The sequence below is a fragment of the Molossus molossus genome, unplaced genomic scaffold (assembly GCF_014108415.1).
Source record: "Molossus molossus isolate mMolMol1 unplaced genomic scaffold, mMolMol1.p scaffold_m16_p_3, whole genome shotgun sequence".
Classification (NCBI taxonomy): Eukaryota; Metazoa; Chordata; class Mammalia; order Chiroptera; family Molossidae; genus Molossus; species Molossus molossus.
Genome location: NW_023425366.1, coordinates 50,643,420 through 50,660,720, shown reverse-complemented (window position 1 = coordinate 50,660,720; position 17,301 = coordinate 50,643,420). Strand labels below are relative to the sequence as shown.

General features: G+C 38.3%; 1 protein-coding gene and 1 pseudogene across 1 annotated transcript in view; both read left to right on the top strand.

Moving 5' to 3' along the window:
* Positions 1-17,301, top strand: part of ANKRD31 (ankyrin repeat domain 31) — a 186,219-nt gene that overhangs the window by 17,035 nt on the left and 151,883 nt on the right. The window contains exons 2-3 of the mRNA XM_036280691.1: positions 233-342; positions 9,790-9,830. Coding sequence (XP_036136584.1) covers positions 310-342; positions 9,790-9,830 — 74 coding nt within the window. The 5' untranslated portion in view covers positions 233-309. The remainder of the gene's footprint in view (positions 1-232; positions 343-9,789; positions 9,831-17,301) is intronic.
* On the top strand, positions 1,691-2,086 carry LOC118642757 (annotated as a pseudogene).

Here is a 17,301-nt window from a genome sequence, read left to right as displayed (position 1 = left end):
AGGTACTGTAATAAAGGGTTGCGGCATTAAGAAGGTTGAGAACCACTGACAGTGTATATGTTTCTTCCTAATTAATAAGTTAAAAACTATAACACACAAAATTGGCAGTTAGAAAATGATAATTTACAAAATTAGCTTTAATGACATTTTTTACTATCTTTAAATCCTTGAATCATTGTTAAAACAGAGCAATAAAACTGTTATAATTGACTATGACTACATTTTATTCTAGGCACATGTTCTCCTGAAATCCAACTTAGGTTCAAACTCAGAGAGGATCCACAAGAGAAAATAAGTAAAAAGAAGACGATGCCTGTTCTTAATGAGGATGCAGTATTACAGGTATGTGAGCATATTGACTAAATACATACTTAATAAAAATTGGAAATGTTATTTCAAAGAGTGGCAAGTTACTAATGATTAATTCTTTTTGTCTGTTACTTTGCTTCTTGTGTCTTACTAATTTTTTTTCTCCTTTCTTAGCTAGTCATTCTGTTTCTTTGCTGCAAATTTATTGAAAGACAGTTGTTTTAGGAGGCAGTGTTAAAATATTTCCTTTTCTCTCTTTTCTTTATTTTTCTCTCTTTCTGGTAGAGATGTGGAAGTGAGAGGAACTGAATGTTAAAATAGGTTAAATTAGGATATAATAATTACAGTTTTTATCTCCATTGCATGTCAGAGGTTATCTTAAATTTGTGAAGAAGATACTAGTCTATGTGATAGAATTTGAGTATGGACCAGTGAAAGGCCTTTCTATTGTCTTGTGTGTGTGAGTGCATGTGTGTGTTCACATATTTATATACACAAGTTTTTATTTGTTTATTTGGAAGGTAATCACCCTGGGTAAGGGTGATTTAGTTAGCACATTGGCATAAATAAGTTAGCTAATCAGAAATACCTACAAAGTCTTAAGGAATGGAAGGGAATATCCATTTTAATAGCAGAAATTAACAGCAGCTCCAAAGAGTTGGCCATGAAGATCTATTTAATATTCTATCCAGGAAGGTATTTCACTTGAATTATCTCTGATTAAAAGAAAATTTTAACATCATTTTTTTTCCTTGAAGCTGAAATGTCTATAGTTTCTAATAAATTGCTTAAAAATCAGCTTTGCAATTTCTAAGTTAAGAAAAACAGAACATTTTTCTCCTTTAGTTTCAGTAACTGAGAAATGGGAAATAATATTTTTTTGTTTATTTTGAAAGCACTTGCTATATGAGTATTGTACTAGGCTCTAGATTATACCTCAGAACAGTGATTTTGACAGCTTGATTATCAGACTCATTTGGATAGATTTTTAAAAATATAGACTCTCAGATTGTACTTGAGTGGAACTTAGTAATCTCCATTTTTGAAAGACTCCCAAGTAATTTCTGGTGATCAGCCAGCTTGGAACAATTGCCTTATAGGACTTTAAGAGCTTAATGAATATATCTTTCAAAGGCTGGACATCAGATAGTAAATCAGCTAAGTATTGGTTATGGGCTTGTTATAAAATTAAGATAAGAAGGATAAATGAAGTATTTGATATTGTCCCTCTTTTTTCATGGGAATTCATTGGTAGTAAAATAGATACCTCTTTTAACTTTCTCGTACCCCCCCTTTTTTTTTTTGTCTACAATAAAAGCTAGACCATAGCAAGCAGTTCCAGGTTGTTGGCCAAGTTCTGTGGTTTCTGTGGCTGCCGAAGAAGTGGTGGGGGAAGAGGTGGACATCAATGCAAGACTGAATAAGAAAAACAATTTCTTCCTCCTAAGCCATGGCATATCAGTTATATAGAAATACCACTTTGGGAAACAGTCTTCAGGAAAGCCTCGATGAGCTCATACAGTTTCAACAGATCATTCCCCAACTTGTCCTTCAAGTTCTACTTCAATTTGATAAGGCTATAAACGCAGCATTGGCTCAGAGGGTCAGGAACAGAGTCGATTTCGGGGGCTCTCTAAATATGTACAGATTCTGCGATAATGTGTAGACTTTTGTATTGAATGATGTTGAATTCACAGAGGTGACAACTTTTTAAGTGGATAAAGTGAAAATTGTAGCCTGTGATGGTAAAAATACTGGCTTCAATACAACAGAATGAATAGAAAAATGGCTTTTTATGCTGCCTTCTGTTATTATTCATCACTTTTTAAAGAGAAGCACAGAAGAGACTTTATTTATTCTAGCATTGCAGAAATGACAACACTGTGCTATACTATCAGAGAATCCAGTAGAAAGAAGCTTGTAACTCTAATTACCTTTATTCTGCAGCATGAAGAAACAGAACTTTTTAAAAAAGACAAATCAAATGTTGCCTTCCTAGTAACGTTCTTTAATAAACTCATTAAAAAAAGAGTTAGACCATATAACCAAAGTGTTTAAACATCTGTAGTGAGTTTTAATATTATTTTAAAAATTGACACATATTGCTGTCACAATTTTTACTTTTATTCTATGAAAATAAACCTTTAGGGGAAAGGAAATATTCTTTTCTCGCTCTTAAAAAACAGACCCCAACATGTTTCCACTGTTATTCTTTCTTTATAGTCCAACACTGAGAACCCTTTTGACATTAGCCAGTGGGGCTTTGTGATTATATGAAACATGTATGGAAATGCAAGAGGTCTCAGCCAAGGAGACAGACAGACTTGGGTCTCTATCCCTGAGTCTTTTTCTTTTTCTAAATATGTTTTTATTGATTTTTTAGAGAAGGAGGAAGGGAGGGAGAGAGAGAAAAACATTGATGTGTGAGAGAAACATCGATTGGCTGCCTCCTGCACATCCCCTACTGGGGATCGATTGTGCAACCCAGGCACGTGCCCTGACCGGGAATTGAACTGGGAACTCTCAGTCCATGGGATGATGCTCAGTCCACTGGGCCACACTGGCCGGGCATCTTTCCCTTAGTCTTTACATCTAGTCAACTTGAAATAAAAAGTCCAGTCCTGGCTGGTTTGGCTCAGCAGTTAGAGCGTCGGCCCGCGGACCAGAGAGTCCTGGGTTCAGTTCCCGCTAAGGGCATGTACCTCTGTTGCAGTTTGTCCCTGGCCCGTTGGAGTCGTGTGGGTGACGGACACTTGATGTGTCTCTCTCACATTGAAGTTTCTCTCTCTCTCTTCCTCTCTCTCTCTCTCTCTCTCGTTCTATCTGAAGATAAATGTAAAAATGTCCTCAGGTGAGGATAAAATAATAATAATAATAATAATAAAAATGAAAAGTCCACTCTGGGGGGGAAAAAAAGAGAAAGTAAACCTTTAGTGATTTGATTATATGAGAGAAATTGATTTTATCAAATAAAGAAATGGAAAGACCAGAAAAGATGCTTTCCCAGAATTATTTTAAAAGAATAAAATACATTGCTTTATATCATAAATTTGATTTCTGAATGAATTTGCCCAAAATACTAAATGGATTTCTAAATAAATGATTTCTTAGTACTCAGATACAATATTGACATTTCAACTTCAACAGACTATTTTAGAAATGATGAGCTATTTAAAAAATTTTTTTTCTTTATGGATTTTTAGAGAGAGAGGAAGGGAGAAGGAGAGAGAGATAGAAAAAACATCAATGAGAGAGAACATTGATTGACCACCACCTCATGCCCCCCACTGAGGATCTGGCTCATAACCTGGGCATGTGCTATGACCGGGAATCAAACCGATGACCTCTTAGGGCATGGGTTGATGCTCAACCACTGAGCAACACTGGCCAGGCATGATGAGCTATTTTAAATAAGGACAGACTATGCAGAAATAGAAGATCTTTGGTTCATTATACACCATGCTATCTTTTTAAAATATAGGCAGCATCTTTTAAAATATTTCATATTCATCATTTTTGTTGGGTCTTGTAATACCTTTCCTTATTTTTTATAGGTGCTATATGGCAAGTAATTTTTATTTAAAAATTTTTATTTATCTTTTATTTGAACATTTATTTTCATTGATAATTACAAGGTGAGATAAAAGTAAGTTTACAGCTATGAGTACACAAAACAGTTTATTTTTTTAATTTAATTTTTTATATTTAATTAATTTATTTTTGTTACAGATGTTTCATCCTTTTCCCCCACTGATTCCCCCCTGCCCATCCCTCCCCACCCTGTCCCCAGCTTTATTGTCCATGTCCATTGTTCATGCATACATGCATATAATTTCTGTGGTTTATCTCTCCCCCATCACCCCCTCTTCTGGGGATTGTCAGTCTGTACCCCACTTCCACGTCTCTGGGACTACCCCATTCCTCAGACTGTTATGTTTATTATATTCCACAAATAAGTGAGATCATATGATACTTGTCTTTCTCTGTTTGGCTTGCTTCGCTTAGGATAATACTTTCCAGGTCCCTCCATGTCGTCTCAAAGGATAAGGGATCTTTCTTACAGCTTCATAGTACTCCATTGTGTATATGTCCCACTGCTTTTTTATCCATTTGTCTACTGATGGACATTTGGGCTGTTTTCAGATCTTAGCTATTGTAAATAGTGCTGCTACGAACATGGGGGTACATACATTCTTTCTGACTGGTGTTTCAGGCTTCTTAGGGTATATTCCTAGAAGTGGGATCACTGGGTCAAATGGCAGTTCAATTTTTAATTTTTTGAAGTAACACCATATTGTTTTCCATAGTGGCTGCACCAGTCTGCATTCCCACCAGCAGTGTACTAGAGCCCCCTTTTCTCCACACCCTTGCCAACACTTGTAGTTTGATGATTTGTTGATGGCGGCCATTCTGACAGGTGTGAGGTGATACCTCATTGTTGTTTTAATTTGCATCTCTCTGATGATTAGTGATGTTGAGCATTTCTTCATATGTCTCTTAGCCATTTGCATGTCCTGTTTGGAGAGGTGTCTATTTAGTTCCTCTGCCCATTTTTTAATTGGGTTCTTTGCCTTCCTTTTGTGGAGTTGTATGAGCACTCTCTATATATTGGAAATTAACTCCTTATCTGATATATCATTGGCAATTATGCTCTCCCATACAGTGGGTTGCCTTTCTATTTTGATTATTGTATTTTTTTCTGTGTAGAAGCTTTTGAGTTTGATGTAGTCCCATGTGTTCATTTTCTCCTTTGTTTTTGTTACCTTAGGTGATGTATCAGTGAAAATTCTGCTGCGTATGATGTCTGAAATTTTGTTGCCTACATTTTATTCTAGGATTTTTATGGATTCATGAGTCACATTTAAGTCTTTTATCCATTTTGAGTTTATTCTTGTGTAGGGTGTAAGTTGATGGTCTAGTTTCATTTTTCTGCATGTAGCTGTCCAATTTTCCCAACACCATTTATTAAAGAGGCTGTCTTTACTCCACTGTATGCTCTTGCCACCTTTTTCAAATATTAAATGAGCATATTGCCTTGGGTCCATTTCTGGGTTCTCTGTTCTGTCCCACTTGTCTATATGCGTATTCTTGTGCCAGTACCAGGCTGTTTTGATTACAGTGGCTTTGTAGTATAACCTGAAATCTGGTGTGATCCCTCCTACTTTGTTCTTCTTTTTCAAGATTGCTGTGGCTATTCAAGGTCTTTTATGGTTCCATATGAACTTTTTTTTTAATCCTCACCCGAGGACATTTTTCCATTTTTTGTTCAGATAGAGTGGGGTGGGAGGGAGAGAGAGGAAGAGAGAGAAAGAGAGAAACATCGACGTGAAAGGGACACATCGAGCTGCTGCCACCCACATGACCAACCAGGGCCGGGGACAAACTGCAACCGAGGTACATGCCCCCAGTGGGAACCGAACCCGGGTCTCTCTGGACCGCAGTCGGACGCTCCAACTGCTGAGCAAAACCGGCCAGGGCGGGATTGTTTTTTTAATTTCTCTTTCTGTGAGTTCATTGTTGGTGTATAAGAATGCCATCAATATCTTGATGTTAATTTTGTATCCTGCTACTTTGCCAAATTCATTTATTAAGTCTAGTAAATTTTTGATGGAGTCTTTTGGGTTTTCTACATATAGTATATCATGTCATCTTCGAATAATGACAGTTTTATTTCCTCCTTTCCAATTTGGATCCCTTTCATTTTTTCTTCCTGTCTGATTGTTGTGGCTAAGACTTCCAGTACTATGTTAAATAAGAGTGGCAAAAGTGGGCATCCTTGTCTTGTTCCTGTTCTTAAGAGAAATATTTTTAATTTTTGCCCATTGAGTATGATCTTGGCTGTAGGTCTTTCATATATGGCTTTTATTATGTCGAGATATGATCCCTCTATTCCCAGATTGCTGAGCGTTTTTATCAGAAATTGATGTTGGATTTTGTCGAAGGCTTTTTTAGCATCTATTGATATGATCATGTGGTTTTTATTCTTCATTTTGTTTATGTGGTGTATCACATTTATTGATTTGCGAATACTGTACCAGCCTTGCATCCTGAGATCATTCCCACTTGGTCATGGTGAATAATTTTTTTAATGTATTGCTGGATCCGATTTGCTAGTATTTTGTTCAGGATTTTGGCATCTATGTTCATCAGGGATATTGGCTTGTAGTTTTCTTTCTTTGTAGTGTCTTTTTCTGGTTTTGGAATTAGAATTATGCTGGCCTCATAAAACGGGCTTGGAAGTCTTCCTTCTTGAATGTTTTGGAATAATTTGAGGAGAATGGGTATTAGTTCCTTTTCAATGTTTCGTAAAACTCCCCCGTGAAGCCATCCAGGCCTGGGCTTTTGTTTGCTGGGAGAGTCTTGATTACATCTTCAATTTCCTTAGTTGTTACTGGTCTGTTCAAGTTTTCTATCTCTTCCTTGTCCAGTTTTGGGAGACTATGTGTTTCTAGAAATTTGTCCATTTGGCTTAGATTGTCGAATTGTTTGCCATGTAATTGTTCATAGTAGTTGTTAATGAGTTTATTCTTTTTTTTATCCTCACTCGAGGACATTTTTGCATTTATCTTCACATAGAGCAGGAGGAAGGGAGGGAGGGAGGGAGAGAGAGAGAGACAGAGAGACAGAGAGACAGAGAGAGAGAGAAACGTATATGCCCTTAGCGGGAACCGAACCCGGTACTTTCTGGTCTATGGGCCAATGCTCTAACCACTGAGCCAAACTGGTCAGGGCATTTTAAATATGTTTTCATTGATTTTTTTTTAGAGTAAGGAAGAGATAGAAGTATTGATGTAAGAGAGAAACATCAATTGGCTGCCTCCTGCATGCCCCCCATTGGTGATCAAGCCCACAACCCAGGCATATGCCCTGACCAGGAATTGAACCTGGACCTCTCAGTCCATAGGACGATACTCAATCTACTAAGCCACACTGGCCAGGCCAGAGTTTATTCTTGTCTTATTATTTATTAATTATTTTATTTTTCATACAAACAACTTTAAATCTGCATTTGCCCTACCCTGTATAGTATCTGTTTTGTTATATTTCTAGCTGAAATATTTTTGTGGCAAGCAGTTTTTAAACTTTACATGGACATTTTTAAATTTTGTTTGGAGAGTTTAGTAATATGTCTGGAGAATAATTTGAAATGTTGGTGTCTATCAAAATTAGGAGGTGTAATGGTTAATTTTATGTGTCAGCTTGGTTGCGCCATGGGATGCCCAGATTGTTGGTCAGACATTATTCTGGTAGTTTCTGTGAGGATGTTTTTGAATGCTATTAACATTTAAAGTATGGATTATTGAGTAGAGCAGATGGCCCTCCGTAACGTGGATGGGTCTCATTCAACTAGTTGAAGGCCTCAATAGAACAAAAGATCAGCCTCCCTGTGCAAGAGAGGATTCTCCAGCAGACAGCCTTTGGACTTCATTTGCATCATGAGCTTTCCTGTCTTGCGCCTTGTGGCCCACACTGCAGATTTAGACTTGCCAGTTTATAAAGACAGTTCCTAAAATAAATCTCTTTCTATATGTATATACTCTATTGGTTTTGTTTCTCCGGAGAACCCTGATTAATACAGGGGGCATCACTGGTCTTATTATAATCTGTTTTGATCATCTGGAAAATACTCAACAGGGAATAATGACTAATTCAGTCTTGTGGATATTACCAGTAGGCTGCTTCATTTAATTTCTGCTCTCTGAGTTGTGGGATTCTTTATCTGAGAGGTGTGAATCCAGATTGAATATCACCTTTCCTTCTCCATTCTGCAGCTTTCACCTTCTACCCTCATCCATATGTAAGGTGAAATCAATTTAAATGGACATTAATGAGAACCCTGAAGGAAATGAAAAATTATAAGCTGTTTGATGACCATGTAATACAGCAGTTCTCAACCTGTAGGTTGTGACCCCTTTAGGGGTCAAACAACCCTTTCACAGGGGTTGCCTAAGACATAACAGTAGCAAAATTACAGTTATGAAGTAGCCACAAAAATAATTTTATGGTTGGGGGTCAACACAACATGAGGAACTGTATTAAAGGGTCGCGGCATTAGGAAGGTTGAGAACCAATGATGTAATGGAAGATGGATTGTGGTTGGCAAGGCCAGATATAAAATCTGTCTTATTATATATCTAACTGACAGGTGTATGTGTGTGTATTAGAATCAGTATTTTTAAGCCCCAGTAGGCAGGTAACATTCTCTCTTACTAGCTACCTCTCTGAGGCATAAATATCTGGACCATCCAAATGCAGGGTGATTAGAATTTTATTTATTTATTTTTATTTTTTTTATTCCTCACCTGCGGATATTTTTCCATTTATCATCAGATAGAGTGGGAGGGAGGGAGAGAGAGAGTGACAGAGAGAAACATCGACATGATAGAGCCACATCGACTGGTTGTCTTCTGCACGACCTGACCAGGGCCGGGGATGAACCGCAACCGAGGTATGTGTCCTTGACCAAAACTGAACCCATGACTCATTGGTCTGTGGGCCGATGCTCTAACTGCTGAGCCAAACCGGCCAGGGCCAGAATTTTAAAAAAAATTTATCTTTATTGTTGAAAGTACTGAAAATGTCTTCCCTTTCCCCTCCATTGACCCCCTCTATTGCTGGTGGGAAATGTAGAATGGGTGTAGCCTCTGTGGAAGATGGTATGGTAATTCCTCAAAATATTGTGTATAGAATTACCATATGATCCAGAAATTCCACTTCTGGGTTTATACCTAAAATAAGTAGAAACAGGGACTTGAAAATGTATTTGTTTACCTATATTTATAGAAACATTATTCACAATAGCCAAAAGGTAGAAGCAACCAAAGTGTCTATTAACAGATGAGTGGATAAACAAAATGTGGTACATACAGTGGAATATTCTTCCACGTTAAAAAAGAAGTAAATATTGAAAATATTGATACATGCTGTAACATAGATAAACCTTGAAGACATTATACTAAGTGAAATAAGCCAGTCATAAGAGGACAAATATAGTATTATTTCTTTAATATGAGATACTTAGAGTAGTCATATTCTTAGAGAAAGAAAGTAGAACGGTGGATGCTAAGGGTTTGGAGAGCGGAGAATGGACAATTCGTGTTTAATGGGTATGGAGTTTTTTGTTGTTGTTGTTTTAAATTTAATTAAATTTAATTTTTTCCATCACCATTTATCCCCTCTATTCCCTCTTCTACCTCCCCAACCTTCCTTTCTCCAAATGGATATGGCGTTTTAGTTGGGGAAGATAAACAAATTCTAGAGATGGATGATGGTGATGGTTGCACATCAGTGTGAATGTATATAATACCACAGAACTGTACATGATTAAAAATGGTAAATTTTATGTTATATATACTTTATCACAATTTTTTAAAATGCTAAGAAATAATAACATATGAATTACCTTAAATGTTAAATTGTTAGTGTGTTGCATTGGGTTAGCATTCATCAGTTGGAAAAAAACTACTGTTTTTTTTCTAGCAACCTCAAGATGAAATGGAACAAAATCAAGCCCTGTTACAGTAAGCATACTAATTTTTGGCTTTATTAGATTATAGATATTTTTTGTCATTTTGCACATAAAAAATGAGTCTTCGTTTTCTTAGGAGTTTTAGAATTATGTTTTTGATTAATTTCCCCTTAAGCAGCATAGATATATATTATTTTATAAATATTCTCTATAAGTTTTATTTCATAAGAGAGGTTGAATCAAATTAAGTTGATTCTGTTTAATATTATTTTAAGAGGGAATTTAAAGTGTAGTATAAAATAATAATTTGTATTGAAATTAGACTTCATACAACTATTGAGGAGACTTTTTCCTTTCAGTTCTTTTAAAACAATGATTCTCTGGTCTGTGGGCCAACGCTCTAACTGCTGAGCCAAACCGGCCAAGGCAAAAAACAGTGATTCTCAAAGTATGGTGTTTGGACCCCCTAGGAATCTTTGAGACTCTTTCCAGAGGGTCTGTGAGGTCAAAATTTTTTCATAACAATACCAACACATTATTGCCTATTTCATGGTATTGACATTTTACACTTACAGTGCTAAAGCAAATGGGTAAAATTCAGTAGCCTTAGGTAGGAATCAGGGCAGTGGCACCAAATAGCACTGGTAGTCACCATATTTTGCACTGCCATGTACTACCAGTTAAAAAAAAAAAACAACCACCTCCCTGATGTGGCTCAGTGCATTGAGCATCCTCCCATGGACTGGGAGGTCCCGTTTTGATTCCCAGTCAGGGCTCAAGCCTGGATTTCGGGCTTAATCCTAAGTAGGGGGCATGCAGAGGGCAGCTGATTGATGAGTCTCTCTTACATGGATGTTTTTCTCTCTCTCTCTCTCTAAAAAATCTATAAAAATGTATTTTTTTAAAAAGCCAGTTTTACTTAACGCATTTGTTAAAGCAGAGAAGTTATTAGTTTTATTAAATCTGATGAAGTGGGAAGTATGCTTAAAGTACTTCTGTACATACTGAAGTGTCTTTATTGTTGTTGTGAATCCTCACCTGAGGATTTTTTTAAATTAATTTTTTTGGATAGAGTGAAGGGATGGAGGCGGGGAGAGAGAGAGAAGAGAGAGACACATCCATTGGTTGCCTCCCATATGACCCCAACCAGGGCAGGGGATTGAACCTGAAACCCAGGTGCATGCCCTTGACCAGAATCAAACCTGTGACCCTGTGGTCCTTAGGCCGATGCTTTAACTGCTGAGCCAAACCAGGCAGGGCGTGAAGTGTCTTAAGGAGAGCACTTGTTTGAGTTGTAAGCATTGTAAGAAAACTAGCCTCACTTTTTTTTTTTAACTTGAAAAAATAACTAACAGACAAACTAGTTATTTACACTTTGGTGTATATGGCAGACATTTGCTTGAAAATGAAAGAAGTAAGCCAGTCACTTCAAGGAAAACAACTAATGGTATTTGTTATCAATGAAAAAATTTAAGCTCTCAAGAGAAAGAGTTTAGGAAAACTTGTGTCTACCACCTTGACCTTGATGGTTTTCCAATACTTAAAATTTTCTGGTGAGATAAGTGGTAATATTTACAAAGATGATCTTCTTGATCTTTTATAATAAATGTATATAAGATTTCATAGATCACCTTGGCGAGGTAGCACAGTTGGTTGGAGCATTGTCCTGTACACCAAAAAGTTGCAGGTTCATTTCCAGTCAGGGCACATACCGAGGTTGCAGGTTTGATTCCCTGTCTGGGTGTGTACAGGATGCAACCAATCAATATTTCTCTCTTACATCTCTCTCTCTCTCTCTCTCCCTCTCTCTCTCTCTCTTCCTCTTCCTCTTTCTCTAAAAATCAATGAAAACTATCCTTGGGTGAGGATTTTTTTTTTTTTTTAATCTTCACCCAAGGACATTTTTCCATATTTTGTTCAGTTAGAGTGGGAGGGAGTGACAGAAAGAGAGAGAAACATCGACGTGAAAGGGACACATCGAGTGGTTGCCACCCACACGACCAACCAGGGCCGGGGATAAACTGCAACCGAGATACATGCCCTTAACGGGAACCGAACCCGGGTCTCTCTGGACCACAGGCCGACACTTCAACCGCTGAGCCAAATTGGCCAGGGCGGGTGAGGATTTTTAAAAATGATTTGCGCCCTGGCCGGTTTGGCTCAGCGGTTAGGGCATCGGCCTGCGGTCCGGAGAGACCCGGGTTCAGTTCCCGCTAAGGGCATGTACCTCGGTTGCAGTTTGTCCCCAGCCCTGGTTGCTTGTGTGGGTGGCGACCACTCGATGTGTTCCTTTCACATCGATGTTTCTCTCTTTCTCTGTTCCTCTCTCTCCCTCCCACTCTGCCTGAACAAAAAATGGAAAAAGGTCCTCGGGTGAGGATGATAAAAAAAAAAAAAGAAAGAAAATAAAAATGATTTGCATAACTCATTGTTTTCTATATGACCAATACATGGTGTCACAAAATCAGGCACAGATAAAAGATTTGTTCAAAGTGCAAGTAGACCAGTGGGTTGTAATGTAACACAGTACTAAAGTTCATTGATTTTTGTTTCAGTTTCTGCATTTTCAGTAACCTTTAATGATGTTATTGCATTTAGGGTTTTGATGTGATATCAAAAAAGAATATCCACAGTTATTCAAAAAGTTTATTAAAATATTCATTCCTTTTCCAACTGCATGTCTGTGCGAGACCAGATTTTTGTTATATATGTCAAACAAAATATATGGCAAAAGATTGAAAGCAGTAGCAGATATGAGATGGCAGCTCTCTTCTATTAAGCCATACATTAAAGACATTTAAAAAAATGTAATACAATACCACTTTTCTCACTAATTTTTTCATTTTTAAAAAAGTAATTTTTTATAAAATGTTACTAGATTACTACTGTTACTCTTAAATTAATTTTTTTCTCCATTTCAATTTCCTATATATAAATATATATAAGCCACATAAACAAAAACTCTTTGGGTTTCCCAGTAATTTTTAAGAGTGTAAAGGAGTCCAAAATCAGAAGGGTTGAGAATCACTGTTTTTTTTAAAAAAAAACCTTTTACTGCCCTGGCTGGTGTGGCTCAGTTGGTTGAGCATTGTCCTGTGTACCAAAAGGTCACTGGTTTGATTTCCAGTCAGGGCACATGCCCAGGTTGCAGGTTTGGTGTCCAGTCAGGGTGTGTACAGGGGGCAACCAATCGATGTTTCAATGTTTCTCTCTCACATTGATGTTTCTCTCTCTCCCTCTCCCTTCTTCTCTCTCTAAAAAGTCAGTAAAAACATTTTAAAAAACAGTAAAAATTTATAAACCCTTTTACTGAATATATCAGCAATCTAAGTTCATCTACAGAAACAGAAAAAAAGAAAAGGCTAAGGAAGACTAACTTAGCATCCATAACTCACTTTCAAGAGAGAACCTTTGCCAACTTCCCATCAAGATGGTGGCATAGGTAAACGTGGTATCGCCTGCTCCCACAACCACATCAAAATTACAACTAAACTACAACACAACCATCATTCAGAACTGCCTGAAATCGAGCTGAATGGAAGTTCTACAACTATGAAATTAAAGAAGCAGCCACACTGAGACTGTAGGAGGGGCGGAGGCGAGGATGGGCTGGTCCCACACCCAACTGTGGCAGATAAAAATCAGGAGGGACACCTCGGCTGGGAAGGTCCTCACTGAGGAGTGAGGAGTGAGGGGTCCCTGTCCCACATCAGGCTCCCAGCTCTGGGTTCCAGTGCCAGGAAGAGAAGTCCCCATAACTTCTGGCTGGAAAAAAACAGCAGGAACTGAGGCTGAGGGAGGGCCTGGCTTATAGAGCCCCAGGCAGTTCCTCTTAAAGGGCCTGTGCACAGACTTACTCAGACTTGCTCCCTCTAAGCTTGGAGGGAAGGCAGCTTGAGGGGAGCCAAAGACATAGAGGGAAGAACTGAGCTGTTTGGCCTCGTGACGAGTGCTAGAGAGGCGGCTTTCTCCTGGACAGACATGCTGGCAGAGGCTGATGTTCCTTTGGTGAGCTCTTCCCTGGGGTGGCAGATGGCTACCATATCTGGAACCCCAGCAACCTGGCTCACACTGTTTGCCCTGCCCTGGTGATTCCCTGAGGCCCTGCCCCACCCAACTTTTAGGCCCACCCAAGCTGTTTCCAATGGCTTTACCATTGGAATGGCCTGTCTTGGATCCTGCTTCAGAGTTTCCTAAAATCTCTCAATCAGCATCCGGTTTCAGCAAGCCGCATCTCTCTCACTAAGTGGCCCCAGGCCTGGCACTAGAAGCAACCATTCTTGGTTCACAACTTGGCTTTTCCTGGGCACCTCCAAGCCCAGGACAAGAAGCAGCCATCTGTGGATCACTTGGTAGCTTATTGTGGGTGGCCCTGGAAAGAACACAGGCAGTGGCTGAGCTTGCCCCAGAGCCAGTACACCCAGTGGACAGCTTCAGACCACATTGAAACACCACCACCCAACCACCTCCACAAGTGACACACTCAATGAGTGGACTCAGTGGGTACCAGAGCCCTGATGAAGTAAGTCTTGCTCTATGTGGTGGGCCCCTACATAGCTGATCCTCCAAGGTAGTCAGAGGCCAGTGTTCAGTGGGCACAGCCAGTCCTTGCAGTTGATCAGCCTGAGTAAATCTCTCCCATTAACATACCAACAACAATCAAGACTCAATTACAACAGAAGGGTGTACAGTCCATACTAGGGGTGTACTTCGAGGGCCCAGCTGAGGTGATCAGGAAGGCTGTGCCACTAGATCCTACAGGACACCTACAACAATAGGCCACCCTATGAGACATAGCATAGCAACTCTACCTAATACATAGAAAAAAAATCACAGGGAATCAGCCAAAATGAGGAAACAAAGAAACATGTCTCAAATGAAAGAAAAGAACAAAACTCCAGGAAAAGTATTAAACAAAATGGAGATAAGCAATCAATCAGATGCAGAGTTCAAAACACAGGTTGTAAGGTTGCTCAAAGAACTTGGTGAGACATTCAAGGAACTTAGTGAGACATTCAAGGAACTTAGTGAGAACATCAACAACATATAAAAGGATGAGTCAGAAATGAAGGATGCACTAACTGAAATAAAGAATAATCTACAGGGAATCAATAATAGAGTGGGTAAAGCCAAGAAGCAAACCATTGATTTGGAATATAAGGAAGCAGAAAACACCCAATCAGAACAGCAAAAAGAAAAAAGAATGAAAAAAAAAAAAATGAAGATAGTGTAAGGAGCCTCTGGGACAATTTCAAGCGTGCCAAGATTTGCATCATAGGGGTGCCAGAAGAAGCGAGAGAACAAGAAATTGAAAACCTATTTGAAACAAGAATGACAGAAAACTTCCCTAACTTGGTGAAGGAAACATACATACAAGTCCAGGAAGCACAGAGAGTCCCAAACAAGATGAACCCAAAGATGTCTACACCAAGACACATCATCATCAAAATGCCAAAGAGTGAATCTTAAAAGCAGTTCATTACCTACAAAGGAGCTCCCATAGCTGTCAGCTGATTTCACAAAAGAAATTTTGCAGGCCAGAAAGGAGTGGCAAGAGATATTCAAGGTGATGAAAAGCAACGACCTACAACCAAGATTATCCTGCAAAGCTATCATTTAGAATCGATGGCCATATAAAGAGTTTCCCAGACAAGAAAAAGCTAAAGGAGTTCATCACCACCAAACCATTATTATATGAAATATTGAAGGGTCTTTTTTAAGGAGAAGAACAAAAATGTGAACAATAAAATGGCATTTAATACATATCTGTCAACAATTGAATCTACAAAATGAGCAAGCAGAACAGAAACAGACTCATAGATACAGAGATCTTTTTGTTGCTTGCCAGATGGGTGGGAACTGGGGGGATGGGTGAAAAAGATGAAGGAATTAAGAAGTACAAATTGGTTGTTAGACTGATGAACCTCAAAGGGAAGGGGAGAGGGAGGACAGGATGAAATAAACCAAAGAACTTCAATGCATATATGCACAACGAGTGGACACCGACAATAGTGTGGGGAAGGCAGGAGTGGGGTGGGATTGGGGAGGAGGGAGTCAGTGGGGAAAAAAAGGTGGGAACATCTGTAATACATTCAACAGTAAAGATAAGTTAAAAAAAAAAACAGAACCATGGTCAACATTTTGTTACATTTTACTTTAGGCTTTCTATATATATTGGTTTTTGTTCATATTTTCTACAAAATTGAGATGATTCTGCAGTTTAGTTTCCTGTTTTTAAAATTTAATAGGTTATCATAATTATTTTCACATTAATATTTTTTATAAATATTAATTTTAATGGTCTCTGTTTCACTGTGTAACTTGACTGTATTATGATTTATTTAATCATTCTACTATCAGACATATACATTGTTTGCAGTCTTGCCTGATATAAATAATTATTTTTTTAAATAATGTAGGTGAAAATTTGCTCTATTTTTAGACTTATGTCTTAAGTTTTCCTTTGTAATTAAGGAAAAAAATTCTGTTATTGACTCAAACTATGATTTTATTTTGTTGTAAATCAGCTTGTTCTTGTCAAAGAATCATTTTTTAGGGGGAAAAAAATCAGCATTCAGTTTTATTTGCCTCATAGAAATTATTTTATATGAGCAGTTTCTTTCCATTTTCAAGATAGCATGTATTAATTACTTCTATTTTTAGATAAGAGAGAGTGTTTAATTTATTACTCTTGCTTAAGATTAAAGTAGATTTGTCTGGTACATAAAAACTAAAAACAGAGGCTTTTCTTTTATATTTATTTATTTTAAAAAATATATTTTTTCTTTATTGAAGGGAGAGGGAGAGAGAGATAGAACCATCCATGAGAGAGAACATGGATTGGCAGCCTGCTGCATGCCCCCCACTGGGGACTGGGTCCACAACCTGAGCATGTGTCCTGACTGGGAATCAAACCAGTGACCTCTTGGTGCATGGGTCAACACTCAGCTACTGAGCCACACCAGCTGGGCAGAGGCTTTTCTTTTTTTAAAAAAATACGTTTTTATTGATTTTAGAGAGAGGAAGGGAGAGGGGGAAAGAGAAACATCAATTAGTTGCCTCTTTCACTGTCTGGACCAAACCTACAACTAAGCCACACCAGCCAGGGTCAAGGCTTTTTTTTTTTTTTTTAAAGGAAGATATTTTGATTGCATTTGTGTAGTAAATTAGATTGAGAAAAAGAGAGTTAACTGATTGCTTTTCTTCAATGAACTTTTATTTATTTATTTTTTAATCCTCACCAGAGGACAGTTTTGCATTTATCTTAAGATAGAGCAGGAGGGAGAGAGGGAGGAAGAGAGAGAGAGAGACACATCCACTGGCTGCCACCCACACAACCCCAACCGGGGCCAAGGACAAACTGCAACCGAGGTATGTGCCCTTAGCGGGAACTGAACCTGGGTCTCTCTGGAGTGTGGGCTTACGCTCTAACCACTAGCCAAACCGGCCACGGCTTCAGTGAACTTTTAATTATCCCAGGGCAGATGATCACAATTGCAGATTAGGTATGACTCTTATTTTGC